The following is a 21,275-nucleotide window of genomic DNA, read 5'->3' as shown; positions in this document are numbered from 1 at the left end:
ATATTATTGCTCATACGGGCTTTTAAAGGCTGCTTTTTGAATAATGTTAGGTTTTTCTGTTGTATTTTATCCTTTTATTTTGCTCTATGTCATAGACCATATGTGTTAGCATTTGCTGCTTTTTACATCAATATTGTTCTGAGAGGGGAGTTTGTGGGTACACCTGCTTAAGCTGCAGAAAATGGTGAGCGTCAAGAACAAACTGATATAAAGAAGTCATGAATCAATTAAGGCTGGAAGGTAAACGATTATTTCAAACTGTAGGAGGAGAAAAATTCTGAAACACCTTCAGTTGTGAGTAGTAATGACAAGCAGTATCACTGCATTTTAGATGAAGCTTGATCAATTTGGGATTGCCTGATATAGTCATGACAGCAAAAGACTGGACTCCCTCACTGTTTATAGACCCTTCAGTCCTGTATTTCTAAATCCAGGATATATTAAAATACCCAGAATTTTTGCTTTTGACTACATTTGTTGACGCTTTGAGGAATGTTTTCTGTAATGCAATAGTTTCTCATTATTTTAATTCTGGTTTAAGGGAGATACAGTATTCAGTCTATCATGTGGTGTACTTCATGCCAACAGATGACTATATTGAATTACTGTATAAATGGGAAAAGACGTTCCTGATAAATATATATGTGTATTTGTATGGCTGGGAAACATTATGAAAGGGTCACTGCACAGTCAGCACGTGAGCTGACTTCAACTTGTTGACTGAGAAAATCCTGGTGTCTTCAGCATAGAGCAAGAATAGTTTATATTTTAATACTTCATTATGTTCAGAAATAATGTAAGGGCAGCTAAGCAATGAGAGATTTAATCTGCACAGCAATGAAGTGACCAAATGCAGCATTTTCAGTACAGTAATACCTATGACTGGGAGATGCACTAAGTGTCAATATGGTGCCCTTTCCACATCTCATGATTTTTGAGACCTCAGTGGTATGAGCCAGAACTTTTTTTTTACCTCTGTCAGGTTGTTTACAAACTTCTTACCCAACTATCTCAATTTCTTCTCTTTCCATGAGATGTCATGTATCGGGCAGTGGGAAAATATATACCCTGTGTTGGAATTTAGCAGCATGTATGATTAAATGAAATTAAGACAGTTTTATTGAAGTATATAATCAAGAAACTTCTAATCACTCTTTGATCTTAATAAATTGTGTACTCTTCAGCCTATGGAACCTGGCACCGCATGTTGCATGAGTGTATGCTGCTGGCTTATGTTGTAGTTTCAGTTTAAATCCCAATGGCCAGTGAGCTGCGATTAGCTCTGTAACCCAGCAAAAGAGAATTTGCAGTTCAAGCTTTCCGAGTAGATTTGTGTAGTCTGTCAAAGAACAAATAGATTACCAAGGGATTTGAAGTGGCATTTACTGCTAATGGGCCCTTACTGCTGCAACAGCAGAACAAGACGACAGTGTTCTTTTAGATGCTGTTGGAAATAAAGGGATATTGTGATAGTGAGTTTTGTACAGAGACTCTTCTGCACTCCCAAGTAACTGCGCTCTGTGGACAGTCACTGAGGCTTCATTTCCCCAGCAGCATAAGCTGCCAGGCAGCTGATCCCGTTTGTGAATTTCCAGTTGCACAGTCCTGCCCCATCTCCTGTGCTGAAGTGGTGCTTGGCTCACCAATGCCGAGCTATTTTATCTCACCAAGTTAACAGAAAATATTTGGGGGGTGGAAGGAGGGAAAGTCGTTTCTGTTTTCTGTAAGCAGTCTCGGGTTGTGGTTTGCTGTGGTTAAATCAGTGTAATACCAAGTGCTGCCATGAGAACAGATTGATCCCTCTTCCAGCTTGAACTAGCTCACCTTGGACTCTTGTGGGCTTTAATGCAGGTGTAAAGAAAGTAGCAGCGTGTGGGTGGGATAAATCCATCTCTTTCAATGACAACCGTAGAGCAGCGTGCAGTCAGGTCATGTCAAACTATTCCTTCAGTTACGTGCTGCTCTTTTTTTTCTTTTTTTCTTTTTTTTTTTTTTTTTTTACATTTGTTTGATGTGTGTGGTTACATTGAGGGCTCTGTCATTACCAGCATAATACTGGTGCTGTGATGCCAGCCAGCAGTAGACGGGATTCTGAAATGTGTTGGGAGCCAATGACCAATGTTTTTGGTAGTGTTCGCTGTTTTGCAGAACAACGGAGCACATGAAATAAGATGCTCACTTACTTTTTATCCAGTCTGAACTTGTATTGCTAATGCCTCTTTTAATGAGACAAAATATGCCATAGCTCATTTTAAGCAAACTATAAATATCAGTATACCTAAGTAATACTGTTAAAGAAACTTGAAGCTGTGCATTTGATAAAGTGCTGTAGTTAATGAGCTGGTATTTAAAAAGAAACTTTTCAAATAAGATGAAAGATAATAAAATTATGTATTACTGTTTGCTGTATAACAATAAGGTGAAATTTTTTAAACTGTTAAAATGTCTTTTGAAAAATTTGAGAAGACAGAAAATTTCTATTTATAGTAGGACTTCAGAAAACACCTCTCAGAAGAGTGAGAACAAATTATTGTTTTCCAGAGATAAGAAAAATGTAAATTCTAAAAAGTGAATGTCTAAAAAAGTAAATGAACAAATTTAGAAAAGGCAAAAGAGGCTTACCTCTGCTTATAGAAAATACTGAAGCAGATCCTACTTGGAACAGATTTCTTTCTGCTTTTGCTGGTATGAATGCAGAAATAGCTTTTATCATTATTCCAAAGCAAACTTGATAGCAGTTAAATCATAAGACCATGCAAAACTTCAAATTTTAAAACTTCAGTGTTAATACTTGTGCTGAAGAGGAAAGAAAAAGTAGTTCAATAGAAATTTCACTCTATTTGTTCTTGTAAAATCATGTTTAAATTATTGCTATTTAGTTGCTATGTGGTCTGAGTTATCAGTATCTTGGGAGGTCAGGAAAATCTCAAACAATTTCATAAAGAAAGAATTTTTAAAGATCACTAAACATTTTGCAGAGAATCCAAATATGATCTTCTAAGAAAATAAAATTACTTTTTTCACTTTTCATGGTTATGGTGTTTTGCAGTTTCCTTTATTGATTATCTGTGGGTTTGTGCTCTGTGAATATCAATTGACAGTAGCTGAAGAAAGCTCTAACAGAATATCTTGATCAGCCACCTCTGTTCTTGTTGTCTTTGCATGTGTTTGATTCCACGAATGTAATACTTCAGTAGTTACGTCCCTTGAGAAAGACTTTGTAGTCCTTAGACAGGAAACAGATATGTTTGCAGTTTCTTGTGTATCCTTGACCATTTTTCCTGTGTACAGTTCAAGAATGACAATACTCTTCTCATTCTTAGATATTTTCTTTCTAAGGATCATAATGGTATTACTCTGGCTCTGCATTGTTTTCGTAAAGGACATTTTGTTAAAGGACATTTTTCTGCTTTAAATTAATCCAGTCAAATTATGAGTATCCATTCGCTCCATCAGGATTTAATTTGCAGTATTTCTACTAAAAATATTTTACAATCCATTACACATGTCAGTCTTTCCCATATGTTATACTGTTCTTTCTCATATTGCAGCTACTCATAGTTTTGTAGGTTTAATTCTCTATTTTGCCTGTCAGCTTTATTCTTAGCTATGAGTGAAATACTTGCTTTTAAAATTTTATGTAAATAAATAAGCAACGTGTTTATCTGGCATTAGTCGTAGTTGTATTCAAATCACTCGAGACTTGCTGTTCTACATGTAGCTGCAAAGATGACAAAAATATCCAGCATCGAGGTAGAAGTAATTAAGTGTTTTCATATGCTTCTTGTGTTGCTGAAAGTGAAGTGTGCAAACTTCATACCTTTAGTATATACCTTTGTATTTTCAGAAATTCTGGTTTGCACGTTGTGCCTATGAGTAAAGATTAAGGTGTCAAGATCAGGATCTATGATATGCTGGTATCTGTAAGCGGGCATCACCATACCAGATTTCTGATGCTACGTAGCTAACGTGGCTAAGTCCCATAAAAAGGCTGTCATTAATGTGTAGAAGTTGTTCAGGCTTTATTCCAAGACAGTTCTTGAATTGCTGAGGTTGACAATGAGGGGATAAATGTAGCAATTTTATTTGGATTTGCCACTGCCCTGTAAGATAGCATACTTCGCTAATTAGCTCATGGGCAGAATGATTTCCAAGTCTCTAAAAAGCCATGTTATAATGTTATAACTTTGCTTATTTATTTATTACTACTATTTCTTTGTTGTAATAAGTTTCCTGATTTCTAACGTGAAATTTTAAAACCAAATCATGTTATTTGAAATTTTTTTAAACATTCTTTCTGAAGTTTATAATGTCTGTTGGTGGCTGCACAGAAATCCTCTTTTACTTTCAGATAATTTACTATGTATGAATCGATTTGGACAACTGGTAAATTGCAGTACCTATTTTTGATTACTTAAATCAGCAGTTGCAAATAATTTCTCATTCACATCAAATTGGGATTTTAGATTTGCTAACAAAATAAAGATGGATAATTTTGGCTAATTTAACTGCTATAAATAATCTTTATAGCACGTGCTTATTTTTCCAACATATCTTTTGATGTATGTAGGAGAAAAGGTTTCATAAAATATTTGGTACAAACAATAAATTCATGTTTCTTAAAAGGGCAGTTCTAAAGAAGGAAAGTCGCGTATAAAAATTTCTAAAAATGTGGGGACATCTCAGTAGCACTCTCACACCTGTACTTAGGGAAATTGGGCAGTATTTCAATTCATTAGTATGAATCAGTTACCCCAGTCCATTCTTTAACAAAATTCTTTCATTGAGTTTTGGTTAGTGTGGGCCTGTGAGGGTTATACAGAAATTCTGTATCCTGATAGTAGTTTTGTACAGGATTACTGTTTATCTCTATGTATGACTTTCTGAGGGCTGGAAAACTAGATATTTATCCTAAACAAGTATGGCATTTACCTCCCTGCCATGTGAGTACTTTCTATATATGAAACCATGATTTGTCTATTTTATCTGCCGTTGTCTTTTCTGCTTTATTAAGAAAACTCACTCAACACACTCATATAAGTCTCGCACTTATCAGTCTCCCATTGGATATGTATACCTTTAAAACTGTGCATATGAAATGGTTTTGCACTTCTGTTTTTCAAGGATAAAGACCTTATTATCTGAATATTTTATTATTAATTGTCTTAAGCTGTATCTTTGTCTCTGAAAAAAATAATTTGCTGATTGTCAGTTCACTGAGTGAACACAGAGTTGTATTTGAAGACTCAAGAAATACAGAGGGCTTTTGCTGCTCCTTTAAGTAGGTTGCAGAGGGATTTAATGAAATTGGTAAAAATGAAGTGATACCAACATGCAAATGACAGACATCACCATGTGTCTTTCTAAACAGATTATATACTGTGCTTAATCCCTGTTCCCTTGTGCCTGTGTAATTTTGGGTTTGGATGACAACTGTCTGCTTGACTCTGTTGACAGAACACAGTTGATATTGTTAGACTTTGGGGGAGAAGTAGTGATAGGAATATTTATCCATCAGCTGAAGAGATCTTGGGTTTTTTATATACACTCATTTTCACAGTCTCTTTGATATGCTGTTTAATGATCAGTTGGCTTTTATGGCATCTTTACCAGAATCTTCCTGTATGGTCCTCTTTGTTCCTTACCTCTTCCCACCCTCCCCAAAGGCTGGTTTGCCTTTGTTCTGCCCTGCTTCTTACAAAGAACAGGCAGCATTCAGGGTCCAGATACTGAATTGTCTTCGCTTCAGTTCCAAAATCAAAAGTTTATCTCTCAAAATGTGTTTTGATTTCAGTACTGCTTGTCACACCCATGTTTGCTTCTGTGTGCTCAGAAATTAGTATGAACGCTTTATTCATGAAATGTTTGATTCTTTGAGGGAGTCTTAGCTGAAGGCTCTGTGCTTTAGAGACTGCTTCTCTTCCTCTTTAGTCTGACAAAGACCAAATAAATTAATCTCTTGGGGTACTTGTCTGGCTCATGTTCTGTGTTACCCAGCCAGAAAGCAGGATAAATTAACCCTCACAAAACTCTGTTGGCACAGCTAGATTGCTCTCCATTTGCGAGCAAGTTTGGCTATGATTTAATCATGTAGTGTGCAGTGCAGTCCTACTCTAATAACAGAAGTGCATACTTTTCTAAATGTTAATTGATCCTGAACTGAGTGACAAATTTTGAGGGGTTTGTTATAACTGTGTGTAGTTGATTGGAGATACTGAGTAATTTTCAGATTGATAAATGAATGCAATTTGGCAAGGATTACCTGTATGAGTATTGAGTACAATTGTTGGCTCTTATTTATTAGTTAAGCTTGTATTTTGTTCATTAGCAGTGCTATGCAGCTACATCTAAAAATAAAAATGAAAAGAGTTTTGTTTTTCTCTACTTTTTCCCCAGTTATCTGTAGAGCTTGACACTGCCTGGCACAGAACTTGGACTATGCACTCTCCAGTGGCCTTTCAGAAAGGCTTTTCAGTCTTTGTTGACCCATTTCCTGGATTAGTCTGGCTAAGTTATGGATTATTTTGTCTATTAAGCTTTTTCTTGTGTCCAGTAATTCAAGAATGGCACATCGGCATAATAATGTATTCAACCAAGTTGAGTTTCCAAATCTCATGTTTATAACTCTTTACAAAAGTCTGAAGAAGTTAGTGATAATATTTTGATTTCATGCAATATAGAGGACAGTTAATAATTTGTCGAGTACACTTTGTGTTTGGGGTTTTTTTAATCATGCTTAAATAAATACTTAAATTCTAGAACAACAGGAAGCAGGCAGAATGATACATTTGTTGATGTAGGATGTCAGATAATTTAGAACAAATTACAGATTCTTTAAATACTTGAAAACAGTGAAGGTCAGGAAGCCTCCATTCAAAATTTTCCAGCATATGTATAATATTTTACAGGATGTCTGTCTGTGGACTGCAAAAGAGTAATCTGTAAAAATCAACTTGTTTGTTGTTTTTCGTGTTGTCTATTTATGCCCTGACAAATTAGCATCGGATGTAGTGTGGAGTCTGAAGACCAGTATACGGTTCAAGGTTACAGACAGACACGATTGTGTCTTGTAGCATGAGGAAACTGGGCTCAGGCTATTATTTGGAACTGTTTGTTTTCAGTAAACACCATGCAAGGCTTGAAACAACACCTTGGTGGCTGGGTCAGATAATTTAATCCATGGTTTAAATGATTTAAAAAAGGAAAGTAATTAAAAGTCTTACTGTTTATAATTTGTTTTGATTCTGTCAGATGAAAATTTCTTTCACGGTCATTATATTGCTCATATTCCTGAAAACATATTTCAAAGTACGTGTGGAGCAATAATTTTGTATTGAGTTAGTGGCTATCATCTTGAAAATAAGAACATTACAGATTAGATGTCTGTACTGTACACTTGATTTTATTTCTTTTATAGTCTTCTATATTGTATATAGAGTATGGGGAGAAAAAAAAAAAGAGAGGGAAGGAAAACAACTGGTACTGAAGCAGCTATCTGGGCTGTACAAATTTTTCAGTCAGTGGAAGTGGTTAGCCTGGGTTTCACTGTCCATGTGTGTTTCAAATTGAGTAGTCTGTTTTCAAGAAGTTGGTCGATATTGGCAATTAGTTTCCTAATGGAACAGCACTTCTATTATGCAACCCTACCCCCAAAACCCAAACACCCTGTCCCAACCCAAAACAAAAAAACCCCACCCCACCAAAAACTTCAGAACCTCTCCTTAGGTATTAATATTTCTTAGACTGTGAAGCTTTCATTCAGGAAAGAAAAGAGTAAAAGTCAGTGAAGTTCTCACTTTAACTGGCTTTTAACTTTCTTTTAACTAAAGAAATGACCTTGGTTAATTTTGGGTGAGATTTTTTGTACTGTATTGTTATTTCTTGTAAGTTACTTCTGTATTTTTATATGAGCTCTGATTACATGGGACAAGTCGTATACTCTTACTGCGGTACAGTCATTTGTATTGTAGGTACCTTGCAGAAATGAAAAAAAAAAAAAAATTAAATGCAAGCACACAAGATTTCTAGTCTCTTTTTTCTGTTTCTGCTGAAGTGTGGCCAGTTTTGGTGAGATGTCTTTCTGCTTATTATGCATTCAGAACACAGAAAATGGCCGAGAGAATTTAGAAATAACTTTCAGATGGAGATTTAATCAATTGAGAATTCCAGGTTTGGCTTGAAGTTCAGAGCATCTCTAAAGTTCTGTCGGTCGCCAGATGTGCAGACACGGTGTGCAGGAGCTCTATATCCTGCACTTGGTTCTCTGCTGCCCTGCTGAGGTGTTTCTTTGTGCAGGGATTTTAGGCAATGCTAGATTGCAGTAATGTACGTAGTTCACAGCTGCTTTTCACTGCTTTTTCCAAGGACCTGCTAACTTGGACACGTGACAGGGATTGCCGAACTGGAGAGACAAAGCCTCTTACCGCTTTTGATATGTGAGCAGCTGGCCAGTGAGCTTTTCTTGCCCCTACCAGCCTGTCTCCTTGATTTGGTGGTGGCTTTCATTTGTCCCTGTTGGATATTTCCCAGTCACCTTACTGTTTTCCACACACAATCCCTTACAAGACCTGCTCATTTATGAGTGAGATGTGTTTAGATGCTCTCAATTTTGGTCACTTTCATAAATTCTGTAAACAAAGCAGTGCTTTTGTCTAACTCAGCAAAGCTGGGGCTACATCTGGTGCATTCACATCACAGCAAACATTTCAAATTCATCTTCCATGGCCAGTTATAATGTAGTGAACATCTGAGAGAATAACTAGCAGAATGTAATAAAAACATGTCTGCAGTAAATGTTCTTGTGTGTGGCATCAAGTTTATGAGTGATAGTTGCTAAAAAATAGTCATCTTAAATATAAAATTATATTGGTGCTAATTAAGCTACAATGAGAAATGCCTTCGTGGACTGCAAACTGAGGCTTTATCTGCAGCCACTATTATACAGCAAAACTGGACTAATTTCCCAAGTGAAACTATGAAAGCCTCACAGACTGTATCATCACTGCTTAATAGTGTAAAACAAAACATAACAAACACCCCCACCCCCCAACAAAATGCAAAATGCATTGGTTTATTTCTTTTTTTCCCTTCTTTTTATTCCACTAAGTATTGCATTTTGAGTATAGTCCTTTTGTCCTCCAGTAAAACCTTGGGAGGAAGGTAGAACTTGTGAACTCCAGGCTTACTGTAGTTGAGTTCAGGTGACAAACCTGTTGCTGTGGGGGGTTTGGGGTTTTTTTTTTTGGTGGTTTTGGTTTTGTTTTCAATAAAGAAGACCTTATTTTCTGGTTACTGAGAACATACTCTATTAGGTAGAAAAATTGAAGTTCAGAGTTTTGACCTGCCTTCTAAAATAGTGTACATGAATTTGGGTTCTGAAAAGAAACTAGCGGGAAAAATCAGCAAGAAGAAAAAAATTACACTGACAAGACATCCAAAATTTTCTGTTTGTTGAAGACACTACCAAAATCCATTTCTGAGTGGTAAAGATAAAAATCTAACAGACATACTGCTATATATGAGTATGAAGAATACCTATATTAGATATACAATAGTGTATCATATTTAGTAGTCTCTAGGAGGTTTTGTCCTTTACAGCCGATGTGTTCTCATTTTTTTTAATAGAACAAAAAACCCCAATGTAACCCAACTATTTTGTGTTGGCTTCATACACAGGTATCAACACTAGAGAGAGTGGTTTATGCACATCTTTTTAGAAGGCCAGTGTTCAAATACTATGAAGTACTTGCAGGTGTCCTCTTTATACATAAGCAAAATCTTGATTTCTACTTCAATCATGTATTTTCTAGTAAAATTTTTGTATTTTTTAAGTGCTCAGTTATTATGTACTACTGAGAATGGTGTATTGTTTTGATATCTGAGGAGGAAGTCTATATTCAGAAGAAATTTCAAGTTAAAAATTTGGATACTGAATAAGTTTTAGGACTTTTAAAGTTATTAGAATTAAGGTATTCCTTCTGGAGTCATGAATCATCGTAATCTGCAGCAAGAGAATATCATATAGCTAGAAAAAGGGCTATATTCTTACACAGCTTTATTTCAATTGAATACTTTCAGTAAAGGAATGTGTCAGTTCTTTGTAAAACACAGTTTAAAGTCAATAATATCCAGAAAATATTTTAGAACTGTTACCTCTCAGCCTAGGTTGCAGTTTTAAGATGTGTAGAATGCAAAACCATCTCTTTCAAGAATTTTTAGTTACAGACATTTTGATTGCAAGAGGGTTTTTGGGGGTTTTTTAGAGAATTTAGTTTTACCAAATGTGAATATTTGCCAGAACATTATAGGTTTATAAAGGATTGTCTGAGAAGTTTTGTGTCTGATTATAGGAAAATGTCAGATGTTTAAAAAAATATATTCCTAAGTGTCTTAATAAGATATTTGGTGTGGAATGAAATGATGTAAAAAGCCCACTTGGCTTGAAAACAAAAACTTAGTTTAAAACAAAAAGTATACTCCAAAACAATCTTTAAAGTCTTCTGAGAAAGGAACAAGGGCAGTTTTGCATAAAAAGGGCAATTCAAGTTTTTAATTTCTTACAGAGATTTTTTTAAGTGGGCAGCAGTTTCTAACTTTGTGTTCAAATATATACATTCCCTTGTATGTACATACACAAGAGAGGACGCTATTTCAAGTTAGCCTCTAACCATTCACTGATGAGTGCAGTTTCATTCACGTGAGGAAACTAGTTAGATTTTTTATTATTAATTTTTTTTAACCACTATCCTTACATTGTATATTACAAAGCAGTTTGTTATATACTGGCACAATATTAATTATGCCACTGAAAACAATAGCAAATATTTGCAACAGTAACTCACTCAGTGTTATAACAAAGCCTTCTGTCCCTGAGTCCTCTCAAGTCTCTGCCTTTGATTTCATGAGTATGTCCTTAGGATTCTTGGAGAATGGCGTTTGAAAGCACAAGCTATTATGTTATTGTTTGACTTTTCATCCTAAGAATTAAGTCGTCTTCTCAACAACCCTCTCCGAATCCTTGTCCCTTTCTATTTATGAACCAAGCTCCACTCCAGCGAAGCAAATTCTCACACAACATCATAGAAAAAACAGATTTGTCAAAGCATGTAATAAAGATTACTTAAGCAAAACAAAGTGCTAATTTTCATATGAAGAGTGTAGCTCTCAGTAGTCACACTTGTTATTGGGAAGATTATTGTAAGATAAGTAGTAGCTTTGTAAAGGTAATACAGGCTGTCTTAGTGATAACATGAGCTATGTCCTCAGGGAAACATCATACATTCCGGCATATTTCAGGAAATTTCATAAATTTCAGCATATCTCACGTATCTCAGACATGTTTGCTTTTCAGGATGGGACTTTGTTTTAAAGGAAATATATTTTTGGTTTTCCCTGAAAGGACATGGCTTGGTCTCCTAGGTAAATTATATTGTCTTAAAAAAACCCCCCATTATCTGATTCATGAGTCTGACCCTACCTAGTTCTGGTGGGGTTTGTTTAAACAGACAGCTCTTCTTTAACATAGCCTTCTAATGACATGTGCGCTCTTACTGCCCTTTTTTAACCTTGTGACTTCTAGAATGCTCTCCATGGAAAAAGTAGGAATGTATTTACTAGGAAGTCTTTGTAATTTTCTACACACGCGCGCGCACACACACACACACACACCCCCCCCCCCCGGAGATACATAAAGATTTAGAAGTTAAGCCTGGATCAGTGACCAGAATTGAATTCTAGATACACAGTAGGCCATGCAAAAGATACACGTAATGCTGTTTGGAGTCATTGCTGGGATTTGTGCTGAGAAGAGGAAATCCTTGGAAGTGGTATTGAAAGAAAGATATAATACAATATATTTGAAATGTAGAAATACATTCAGATAGTATTTTAGTAACCTGAAAAACAGAATGTAAGCTGCACTAGTTAAATAAACGGTAGAAAAACTTGGGATTTGGCAATTTACGCATTTATCGTATGCGTTTTGAAAATTCCTCCAGAAAATGGTACGTTTTAATGTAATTTTGATTCTTTTGGCACATTGTTGCAGTTCTTTATTTTTGTTTTTATTTTTTAAGGCATCCAAAATGTACTCAGCTTATTCTGTGCCGTGCTTACAGAAAATAAGGTTCTCTTTCATTCTGCAAGTTTTCAGAGGCTCAGTGATGCCTGTAGGGCTCTGGAGTCTTTGATGTTTCCCCTCAAATATAGGTGAGTTGAGTTTTGATTCTTTGAACTCTTTGCCTAATTTTGTAACTCTTTGTATAACTTACATTACATTGTCATTAACAAAAGGAGTTGTGCCACGTTTTTTTTTCAAATAAGCAAAGGTTTTCATGATCATATATGTAAGTCCTAATCTGTACACATCATTAATAAAAATCTGATTGCATCATGACAGCAGAAGCAATTAAAGGAAAAACATCCTACCTATAAATACAGTAGAAACTCTAATCACAACATCAATTGGATGGTAAAACTTGACAGTGATGATCCATGAGTAAATGCACAGAAAAGATATGGAGGAGATCTAATAACAGCCTGCCATTAAGTAAGAAGAGGTGCATGATGAGAGAATGAGAGACTTGGGTCATAAACTGAAACAGGAGAGGGAGGTTTCTGACTATGCAGGGAAAACATGTTTTTTTATGAGGATAGCTAAGCAGTGGAACAGGGAGCCTATGGAACTTCCATGCCTGTAGGTTTTCAGGACCCAGCTGGACAGAAGAACCCAGGATAACTTGATCTGGATTCAGTCTTGACCCTGCTTTGAGCAGAAGGTTGGACTAAATGATCTCCTGAGGCCCTTTACAATCCGAAAGATTCCATGGTTCTAAGATAACATGTGCATTAGCTTGTATGACAGGTTTAAGTCACTGACAAATGTCCAACAGAGAATGAATTTAAATCAACAAATTGATCCTCTCTAAAAAGCCACATCCGAATCCAGATTTTAAAATGGAAAACTGAATGTCAAGCTGTTTGGGTTTTTTTAGGAAGACGACATCTAATTCTGACACATCTGTTTTTAAAGATACTTGTATTTTAATAGCATGGTTTTATTTAAAATATTTCAGAGATGAGCTTCATTTTTATACAGAATAAGAAGGGGAAAAAAATGTGAAAGTGAGTTTTGGAATATGTTTCTTAATGCTAAAATAGTGATGAATGTAGACTTTTAATAACTATAAATTAAGTGTTGAAATGCATGGTTCAGTTTAAATCCAGAGTTTCATGTTACTCTGATGAAAACACTAATATTTTCAAAAATTATCAAATCAAGTCAATAATATCTGAAATGCAGAGTTCTATACGCAAGGCTTAGTTGTCATTTCAATATCAAAGCAAAAACTTCCATTTAAAGGTTTCTTATTAATGATATTTCATGAAAGGCTGAATTGTAGGAGTTGGGCCAAAAACTAGCCAAGTTTTTAAAATTGAAGTGTTGTCCATAACTTTAGTGTCCCTACTTACCTAAAGGTTGCGGACAAACGTAATGTCCATATAACATAAATGTTACAAATATTAATAGGCTTCTATTATTTTGCAAAATATACTTGTTTACAATAAATGGTAGATCCTATATTATAATGACTTCTGGAGTTTACATGTTCTTTTAACAGCATGGTGCTTTATAAAGAAGTATTTAATAAATTCTTTCATCTAATGTATTTTTAAAATACAGGTATTTATAGTAAATTTAATATGTAACAGGAAGATTATTTTTTTATTTTAAAGGAAAAAGCTGCCCTATGTGAAAGGGTAGTCAGAAGCTTTGATTTGATTTTATTTATTCTTTTCACAGTTATCCCTATATTCCAATTCTTCCTGCACAGCTATTGGAAGTTCTCAGCTCACCAACACCTTTCATAATTGGCGTACATTCTGTCTTTCGCAATGACATTCATGAGCTTGTAAGTATGTCTACCCATCATATTCATAGTCATGATGTCATTTGTGATGTTTAGTTGCTGAGATTTTCTCTGCTTCAGAGATGTTTATGTGAACAATTCATATACGTTTAAAATACTATTGTAGAAAGCAAGGCAAGATAAGCAGGAGGAGAAAAAAGGAAAAGCATCAGTTCTTTTGTAAATACATTGAGACTACTGAGGAGGGAAATTATTTGATTTTAGTGCAGGATGGGAAGAAATAGATTGGTTTCTAGCTTTGTCCTGTATTTTCATGAGTTTGAATAATTCACTTAGGATTTTCAAATGTATCCTCAATTATTTTATTTTAATCCTTACTTTTTAAGCACATGCTTGGAGAAACTGAGCCAGAGTTAGAGAGGTGCCTAGAAACATGTAATTTTACTTATGGTTGTCCCCACCCTGTTTTGCAAACAGCCTATTAAATATGTCAAATCACTGAACACAGATCTGGAACATCCAGAAACATAAGTTACTTTTGAAAGTTTGGCCTAATTTCACTTTCTTTGGTTTACATTAATTTTTCATGGCTAGGTTCAGCAATATAAAGTATCTGGAGTATTTCCTTTATCAAAAGCATTCTAGACATTAAAGTTTGTACTATTTTAATTTGCTTAACTTATGTGCAGATGATGAAATTTGAACTGTTTTTAAACTATGCTTACAGTATGCACTACTGATAATGTGTTTGTTTGTCCCTTGCAGTTAGATGTAATCATAGCAGACCTGGATGGAGGCACAATTAAAATTCCTGAATGTATTCATCTTTCTCAGCTGCCAGAGCCACTGCTGCATCAGACTCAAATGGCGCTTTCTTTAGTATGTTTTGATCCAAACCCCGCTTTACACCCTCTCACCTATTTTTAAAGAATGAAAAATTAATTTCACTATTAAATTGCTTTCAAATACTGGAAATGTGGGATTTAAAACTATGATTCGTGTCAACATTCCTGTTTTTAGAACAATTTATTATCTGAAGTTAGAGTTAATATCGTCAGTAATTTACTACTGAAATGTTTTTTCACTATTCAAGAGGTAGGTAGTGATTTTTCTTTCCTAATAATGATTTTTCAATGAGTTCAACCTCAGTATTTGAGCAGCATTGTTACTATTCAGTTTAGCTTCTTTTCTGTTTTTACAAATTCATTTCAACTGTACATTGTCTTGGAGTTTAACAAATGAATAACCAATTAGTCTTAAAGTTTATTTGTATGATGCCTCTATATCAATATTCAAGAATGATTGATTCTACATTAAGGAATCACAAAAAAAAGTAGTTCAATTTGTCTTTTTACTATTATTGTCACAACTTAGAAAACACCTTATTTGGAGGCTTCTGAAAAAATCTTATCTTAGAGAAGAATTTTCTGTCTGTTAATCTGTATCAGATGAGTCAGCTCTAAAATCCCTAACTGTATTGACTAGCTTCATTAACTCTAATAGGAGTTTTTGATAACTAGCTCACAGAAACCTGAAGCTGAGAAATCAATCCCACCTTTATTTCCATACAGTCTTCATGATTTAACTTAATCTATTATTTGAGGTACTTATTATCAGTGAATATATAATTTGAGAAAAAAGAAAAAAAATAATGTATCCTTTCCTTAGCAAAATGAGGGAAAAAAATTTTGTTTAAAAAATTCTCTAGGTTTTGCATCCTGATTTGGAAATGGCAGATTATGCATTCCCTCCCCCACGAACAGCTTTATCACACTCAAAAATGCTGGTAAGATTTCTGTGTTGTATCTGACTTTCTTAAGTAGAAAACTGTTGAAATTTTAGACTAACTTTCTTTTAAGAATTTCTACTTTGTGTTTTCTTTTCCATACCCATATTCTTTATTTAGAATTGGTGGAGCAAAGAGATGCCATTGGACTTTGCATTCTGCCCTCTAATAGCATTCTGATGGGTTAGAAGTTTTTATAAACATATTTGTATTAATACAGAAGCACCGTACTGTCTTTTAATATTGCTGTCTATTGAGTTAAATCTGTGCCTTCTCTGTTTTGTAGAGCAGTAAAATTGCAGAATTTGACATGAGTGGACAAACTGGTCATTTTGTGTGTTTGTGTAAATGTTAAAATTATCTTATAAAGACACCCCCCCCCCCAAAAAAAAAAAAAAAAAAAAAAAGAAGATTCAGAAACATTGAAAATGTTTGAGATCTAGATTTTTAGAGTAAATATGAGTAAAGGTAGGAGTGGTAGCTGTGTCAGTAAAACACGTCACTGGTTTTACAATAATAATGATAATTATAATACACTGTATGCTTGGACATATTGGGAAAGGAGTTATATGTTTTTTAACCATACATGGTTAAATGGCTTTAATGAGCCTCAACCTGAACAAAATGGTATGTAATTGTCTATACTAAAAAAAGTTTGTAGAAAGTTTTCTGCTAAAATTTGATTATCTAGATTAAAATTAGTTGTGAAGCCATGATAACGACTTGGTAAAGCTGCTGGTTTTAGCTTGTAGGAGTGTGTAGAATTGAACTTGAGTTGGCAGTCCAAACTAAATGCCAAAAGCCAATTCAATTTAAGAACACACATTGGGTTTGTTGTGTAGGTGTATTTGAAAACTTAAAACTCAGAACTGGTACGACATATTTGTTGTTCTTATTTCTTGCTTTAAGATTTTGTTTTTTCATTGCTGAAGACAGGAAATGTCATCTAGATTTCACTTAAACTAAAGACAGAATTCGGCTAAGATCTCACTTTCAATAGTGAAGTTATAAATTAATATAGTTTCGTATCAAAATAAGAATTTTGTTAAATCTGAAAAAAGCAACCATGCTTTCGAGTAGTCCAAAAAGTCAGGGTACAAATATACCTGTTAAAATCTAGAGAGCAGCCTGGACACAAAGAAAATGAGAGTATCTCTCAGTAAAGTGAGCCCTTGCAAAATTAAGTTAAAAATAGAATAACATCAATCATTTCAGTGAAGAATAAAATGACATCTAGAAAAATATTCCAATAGGACAGTTTTATAGAATCTTATAAATTTCAAGTTTTAACTTCTTTAGATTGTGTTTACCTGTTGATCAGCTGTTTACCTGATTAGTTAATCTAATATTCTTTGCTGCTTGTAACTTTTAAAGTTAGAGTTAGTTTAAAAAGTCCTTTGAGACACCATAAAACCTGAGGTCCTAAGACACGGGTGCAGTCTGAGTAAGTACCTGAGCTAAGATAAAATAACCTGGGTGACAGGATTTCATCACAGTCTTCAGTTGCATCTGGGCCAGCTGAAGATGTCACTGCCCCAAGTCTGCCCCCAGCTGTTCACATAATTTCCATTAACCCCTCAATGTTTATGGAAGCACTCCCTTACTCATTTAAACCAAAATAAATCAGGACTTTAAAGATGTACTGTTTAAAACTTTTTAGACTAACCTTGGCTTATTTTGGCTGTAATAGATTGGCAAGCGAAGACGACCTGAGTTGGAGTCCTGGACAAGTAGCTGAACGTACTGAGAGCAGTCTCCTCAGCTGGCAGGGCCGCAGCAGATGATTGCGGTGATGCCTGTGACGCGCTCAGCCTGGTTCCCCCAGCAGCAGCAATGCCACCTTAGGCTCCTGAGCTTCCCTGACACCCCTGCCCCCTCCTGTGGCACTGCTTCTGTAGTGCTGCAGGGCCACGCTTATTTTAGGGAATAAATCCAGGCTAAAATACTCCCTTTGCATTATTTAGCATTGTTGTTCTCTCATGGCAGTTCCTTCATGTGGTTCACCACATGACCACCCCAACAGTTACACTTGCATTGCCCAGAGGCTGTCGTGCAGGCATAGAAAAGAGGAGAAAATGGGTGAATATGTACTAAATTTATCATTACAGCTGGGGACAGGTCAGTAAAACTGTAGTTTCATATAAGGTAACTTTATGTGTGTACAGGTATCTCTGCTTCCATGCTACGCTGCGGTATTGTTTGATGAATTTGTAGGCATTTCTCAGAAAGCTTTATACAAAGTGTAGAAAAGTTCAGAAGACAAAAATGTTTTGACAGCATATTCAATTACTGCCTACAGGATAAAGAAGTGCGAGCAATCTTCCTTAGGCTATTTGCACAACTTTTCCAAGGATACCGGTCATGTCTTCAGCTGATCAGAATTCATGCTGAACCAGTAATTCATTTCCATAAGGTAAAAGAGAAGCAGTTATGTATATTTAGTTAGTATTCGTTTGTGCATGTTATTCCCATGAGCTTGCCATTTGAACAAGTGTTAAAGTTTAAAAAAATAAAATCACCTACATGTGATAAGCATATCATTTTGATGTAGCACTGTGTCAATGCATTTTAGTGAGACTAATTGCAGACACAATGGTGAAATGTGAAACAAAGTTAACATTAAAATTTAATACAAAGAAACATTTGAGTAATCATTTGAGTAATAAGTTTGAAAACTTATGTATGTAATTAGAAGACAATGCTTGAAAGTACTAGTTTTTTATTTTATTGCCTGTGAAATTTATAAAATATGTGCATCAGACTTCCTGTTACATCACTTCTGAATTTAGACTTAAAAAGATAGTAGATAATATAAAAGGTTTACTTAGAAAGTACCGCATATTAGTATAAGCTGTTGAAAATGTTTAACCGCTAATACATGAATTGGTTGTAGTTTTGATACTGATAAAATTCGTGCATTTTTTTCTGTCTTTATTGCAGGCAGCCTTCTTGGGGCAGCGAGGGTTAATTGAGAATGACTTTCTAACCAAAGTTCTCAATGGAATGGCATTTGCTGGTTTTGTGTCAGAGAGGGGTCCTCCTTTCAGAGCCTGTGATCTTTTTGATGAGGTGAAGACTGTTTCTATATTCCCAAGTAAATTAAAATGTGAAGAACTATTGAAATGCTTCTGAATCCTCACTGTTTATACTAAACTTCTCAATTCTCATTTTCTACTAAGGATACATTTCTAGCTTACTTACATAAAATTGTGCCTTGCTTATATGTATGCAGTTAAAGAGTTGTATAAATCATGGTAATGCTGTTCCTGTTGTCAGGTTTGGAACTTCATAATGTGTCATATGTGGCTAGTACAGAATTATTTTGAGTAATTTAATTACATTCTTAGAAACATTGAAAAAGTAGTTAAGAAATACTAAATATATTCCCAACAAACATTTTTTCTTTTAAAAAGTAATGCCATATTTTTATTGTGCTGGCTTTTATTTGAATGTAGAGTACAAATAGACTTTGGTATTAATTCTGCATAGTAGTAGTATATATGAGAAATACAGATTGTGGTATTAGAAGTGTTAAAGGAATGCTTTAGTTATGTAGGACTTTCTGTGTTAGGTAGGACTATAAAATCTGGTAACAGAAGCTCTATAAGAAAGTGAAAATGTCTCATGTTCCAGAGCAATGTGGCATTGCACATTTTTCAGTGTTCAGTTTTCTTTTCTCAGTTTCAATTTAAGATTAAAATTTCATAACATAAATAGGAAAGAAATTGGCTTTAGTTGAATTATAAACTAACTTTGTGGATTTATTTTTTTTTTTTAAAGTTGGTAGCCTTTGAAGTTGAAAGAATTAAAGCTGAGGAAGGTAATCCACCAAAAATGATAAAGCATGTTAGAGAACTTGCAGAACAGCTCTTCAAAAACGTAAGTTTACTATACCTGCTGCACTTTTAGAGTTGAGATAGTACATTGAAAATTCTTATTTCTGAGATTGATCCAGTATCTGAAAATGGAAATGGCTCCTTGTGGTAGTCATCATCTGCATTACGGCAAAAGACTTTGGAACTTTAAATGTCACAACTTTGTACATGTGAAGGAAGTTCAATATAGTAATATTAATTTATTAATGCTGATATTGATTTACTTATTAACTACTGCTACTTAGCATTCTGTTTTCTTAGTGTGTGTTCACATAATGTATGTAAACTGTTATTTTCTCTCCTGCAACCTGTCCATGCCAAATACATCTTTTGCTTCTTAACAGTTTTCCATATGGAAACTGTACATCCAATTTGGTATAATGTATGCTTTCAGCAGACCTTTCCTGCTTTGCAACCCAGTCCCCATGTTTTGTATGCTCAGTAAGCACTATTTCTTACACCTTGTTTCTTGGACTCTTTCGGTTTCCTGGAGTACCATTTCCAGTTTCATTCTTGCCTTCCTATCACACCTTTATGTTACATGATGCTTTTGTAAAATCTCTTACCATTCCATTAGCTTTTTTTTTTTTGAGGGGGATGTGGGGGGGTGTGTGTGTTTGTTTTATTTTGGCTTTGGCATCAGCTAATCTTACGTCCCGCCCCCCCCATCGTCATTCAGGCTCCACAGAGCAATATCTATTACACAGTCAGTTAACATCTTTACCACCCTTTCTTTTCTATATCCCACTTCCCCCTAACAATGATTTATATCTACACTTCTGTAAAACATTCACAAGAATTTCTAAGTACTGCTAAGTTCCGGGGTGGTTTGTTTGGGGTTTTTTTTTTTTGGGGGGGGGGGGGCAATTTCAGTTGCGTATGTCGTCTTTTTTCTTCCCAAAATTAATTTCCTTTAAGTGTTTTATCAATGTCAATGCAATCTTTGTTTGGAGTGAAATTAGTATCTTTTCCACAGTAAATCCAAAAATTTACAATCAGTACATTCAGCAATCTGTTGTGTCAGTAGATTTTTGGATGGAAAAATAAATCTATATATTTCAAGTAAATGGAATGTCTGAATAGTAAGGTGTGTGAAATGAGGTTAGTCTGGCTTTGATATTGTCCTTTGCTGCAGAATTTGTGTGTCTGATGCTCGCTCGCTCACTCCCTCTCTCTTTTCCTCTAAAATTGCCAAATGACTATTATACCTTTATTGAAGGAAAGAATTGTGATATATGTTTTAATCTACCTTCTTGGTAGAAGACGTTAGAGGAGAGAGCAAACACATCTTTGTGGACTAAAACCAATTCACATTTAAAAATGTGTACGAAATGTTGTTTTTTGTCCATATGTGGTGTAACATATCGGAGTATCTTAACACTGATATCCTTACATTGGCACTTCAGATTTACTGTAAAAGAATTTATCTTGTGGAAAATGAAATGTTAGGCATCAGAAATTTCATTACACAGATTGGTTTCATCCATGAGATTTCGTCTGTAATAAAATACTACTTATTCCATGGTATACTTCTTCATCCTATAGCACTTGCTTAATGATAAGTACTGATGGAGTCATCTTCTGTTATGAGTGAAAGTTAAGTTACTGGAAATAAAAACTTCTGAATAAATATTAAATTCTTTGCTACTAATTTAATAGTGGTCCTGTATATAGCAACGTGTGTTTTCCAAATTCAGGTTGGTCTTTGAGGTTAACACTGTCAGAAGGTATATTAGTTGACACTTC

General features: G+C 34.9%; 1 protein-coding gene across 8 annotated transcripts in view; it reads left to right on the top strand.

Moving 5' to 3' along the window:
- Positions 1–21,275, top strand: part of SBF2 (SET binding factor 2) — a 266,637-nt gene that overhangs the window by 139,187 nt on the left and 106,175 nt on the right. For all 8 annotated transcript variants that reach the window (XM_075755159.1, XM_075755155.1, XM_075755156.1 and 5 more), the window contains exons 7-13: positions 12,075–12,207; positions 13,802–13,910; positions 14,634–14,747; positions 15,577–15,654; positions 17,954–18,067; positions 18,595–18,723; positions 19,435–19,533. In XM_075755159.1, the coding sequence (XP_075611274.1) occupies positions 12,075–12,207; positions 13,802–13,910; positions 14,634–14,747; positions 15,577–15,654; positions 17,954–18,067; positions 18,595–18,723; positions 19,435–19,533 (776 nt within the window). The remainder of the gene's footprint in view (positions 1–12,074; positions 12,208–13,801; positions 13,911–14,633; positions 14,748–15,576; positions 15,655–17,953; positions 18,068–18,594; positions 18,724–19,434; positions 19,534–21,275) is intronic.

Source organism: Balearica regulorum, chromosome 5, assembly GCF_011004875.1.
Source record: "Balearica regulorum gibbericeps isolate bBalReg1 chromosome 5, bBalReg1.pri, whole genome shotgun sequence".
Classification (NCBI taxonomy): domain Eukaryota; kingdom Metazoa; phylum Chordata; class Aves; order Gruiformes; family Gruidae; genus Balearica; species Balearica regulorum.
Note: the sequence above shows the minus strand (reverse complement) of the source record. Positions and strands in the feature narration are given on the sequence as shown.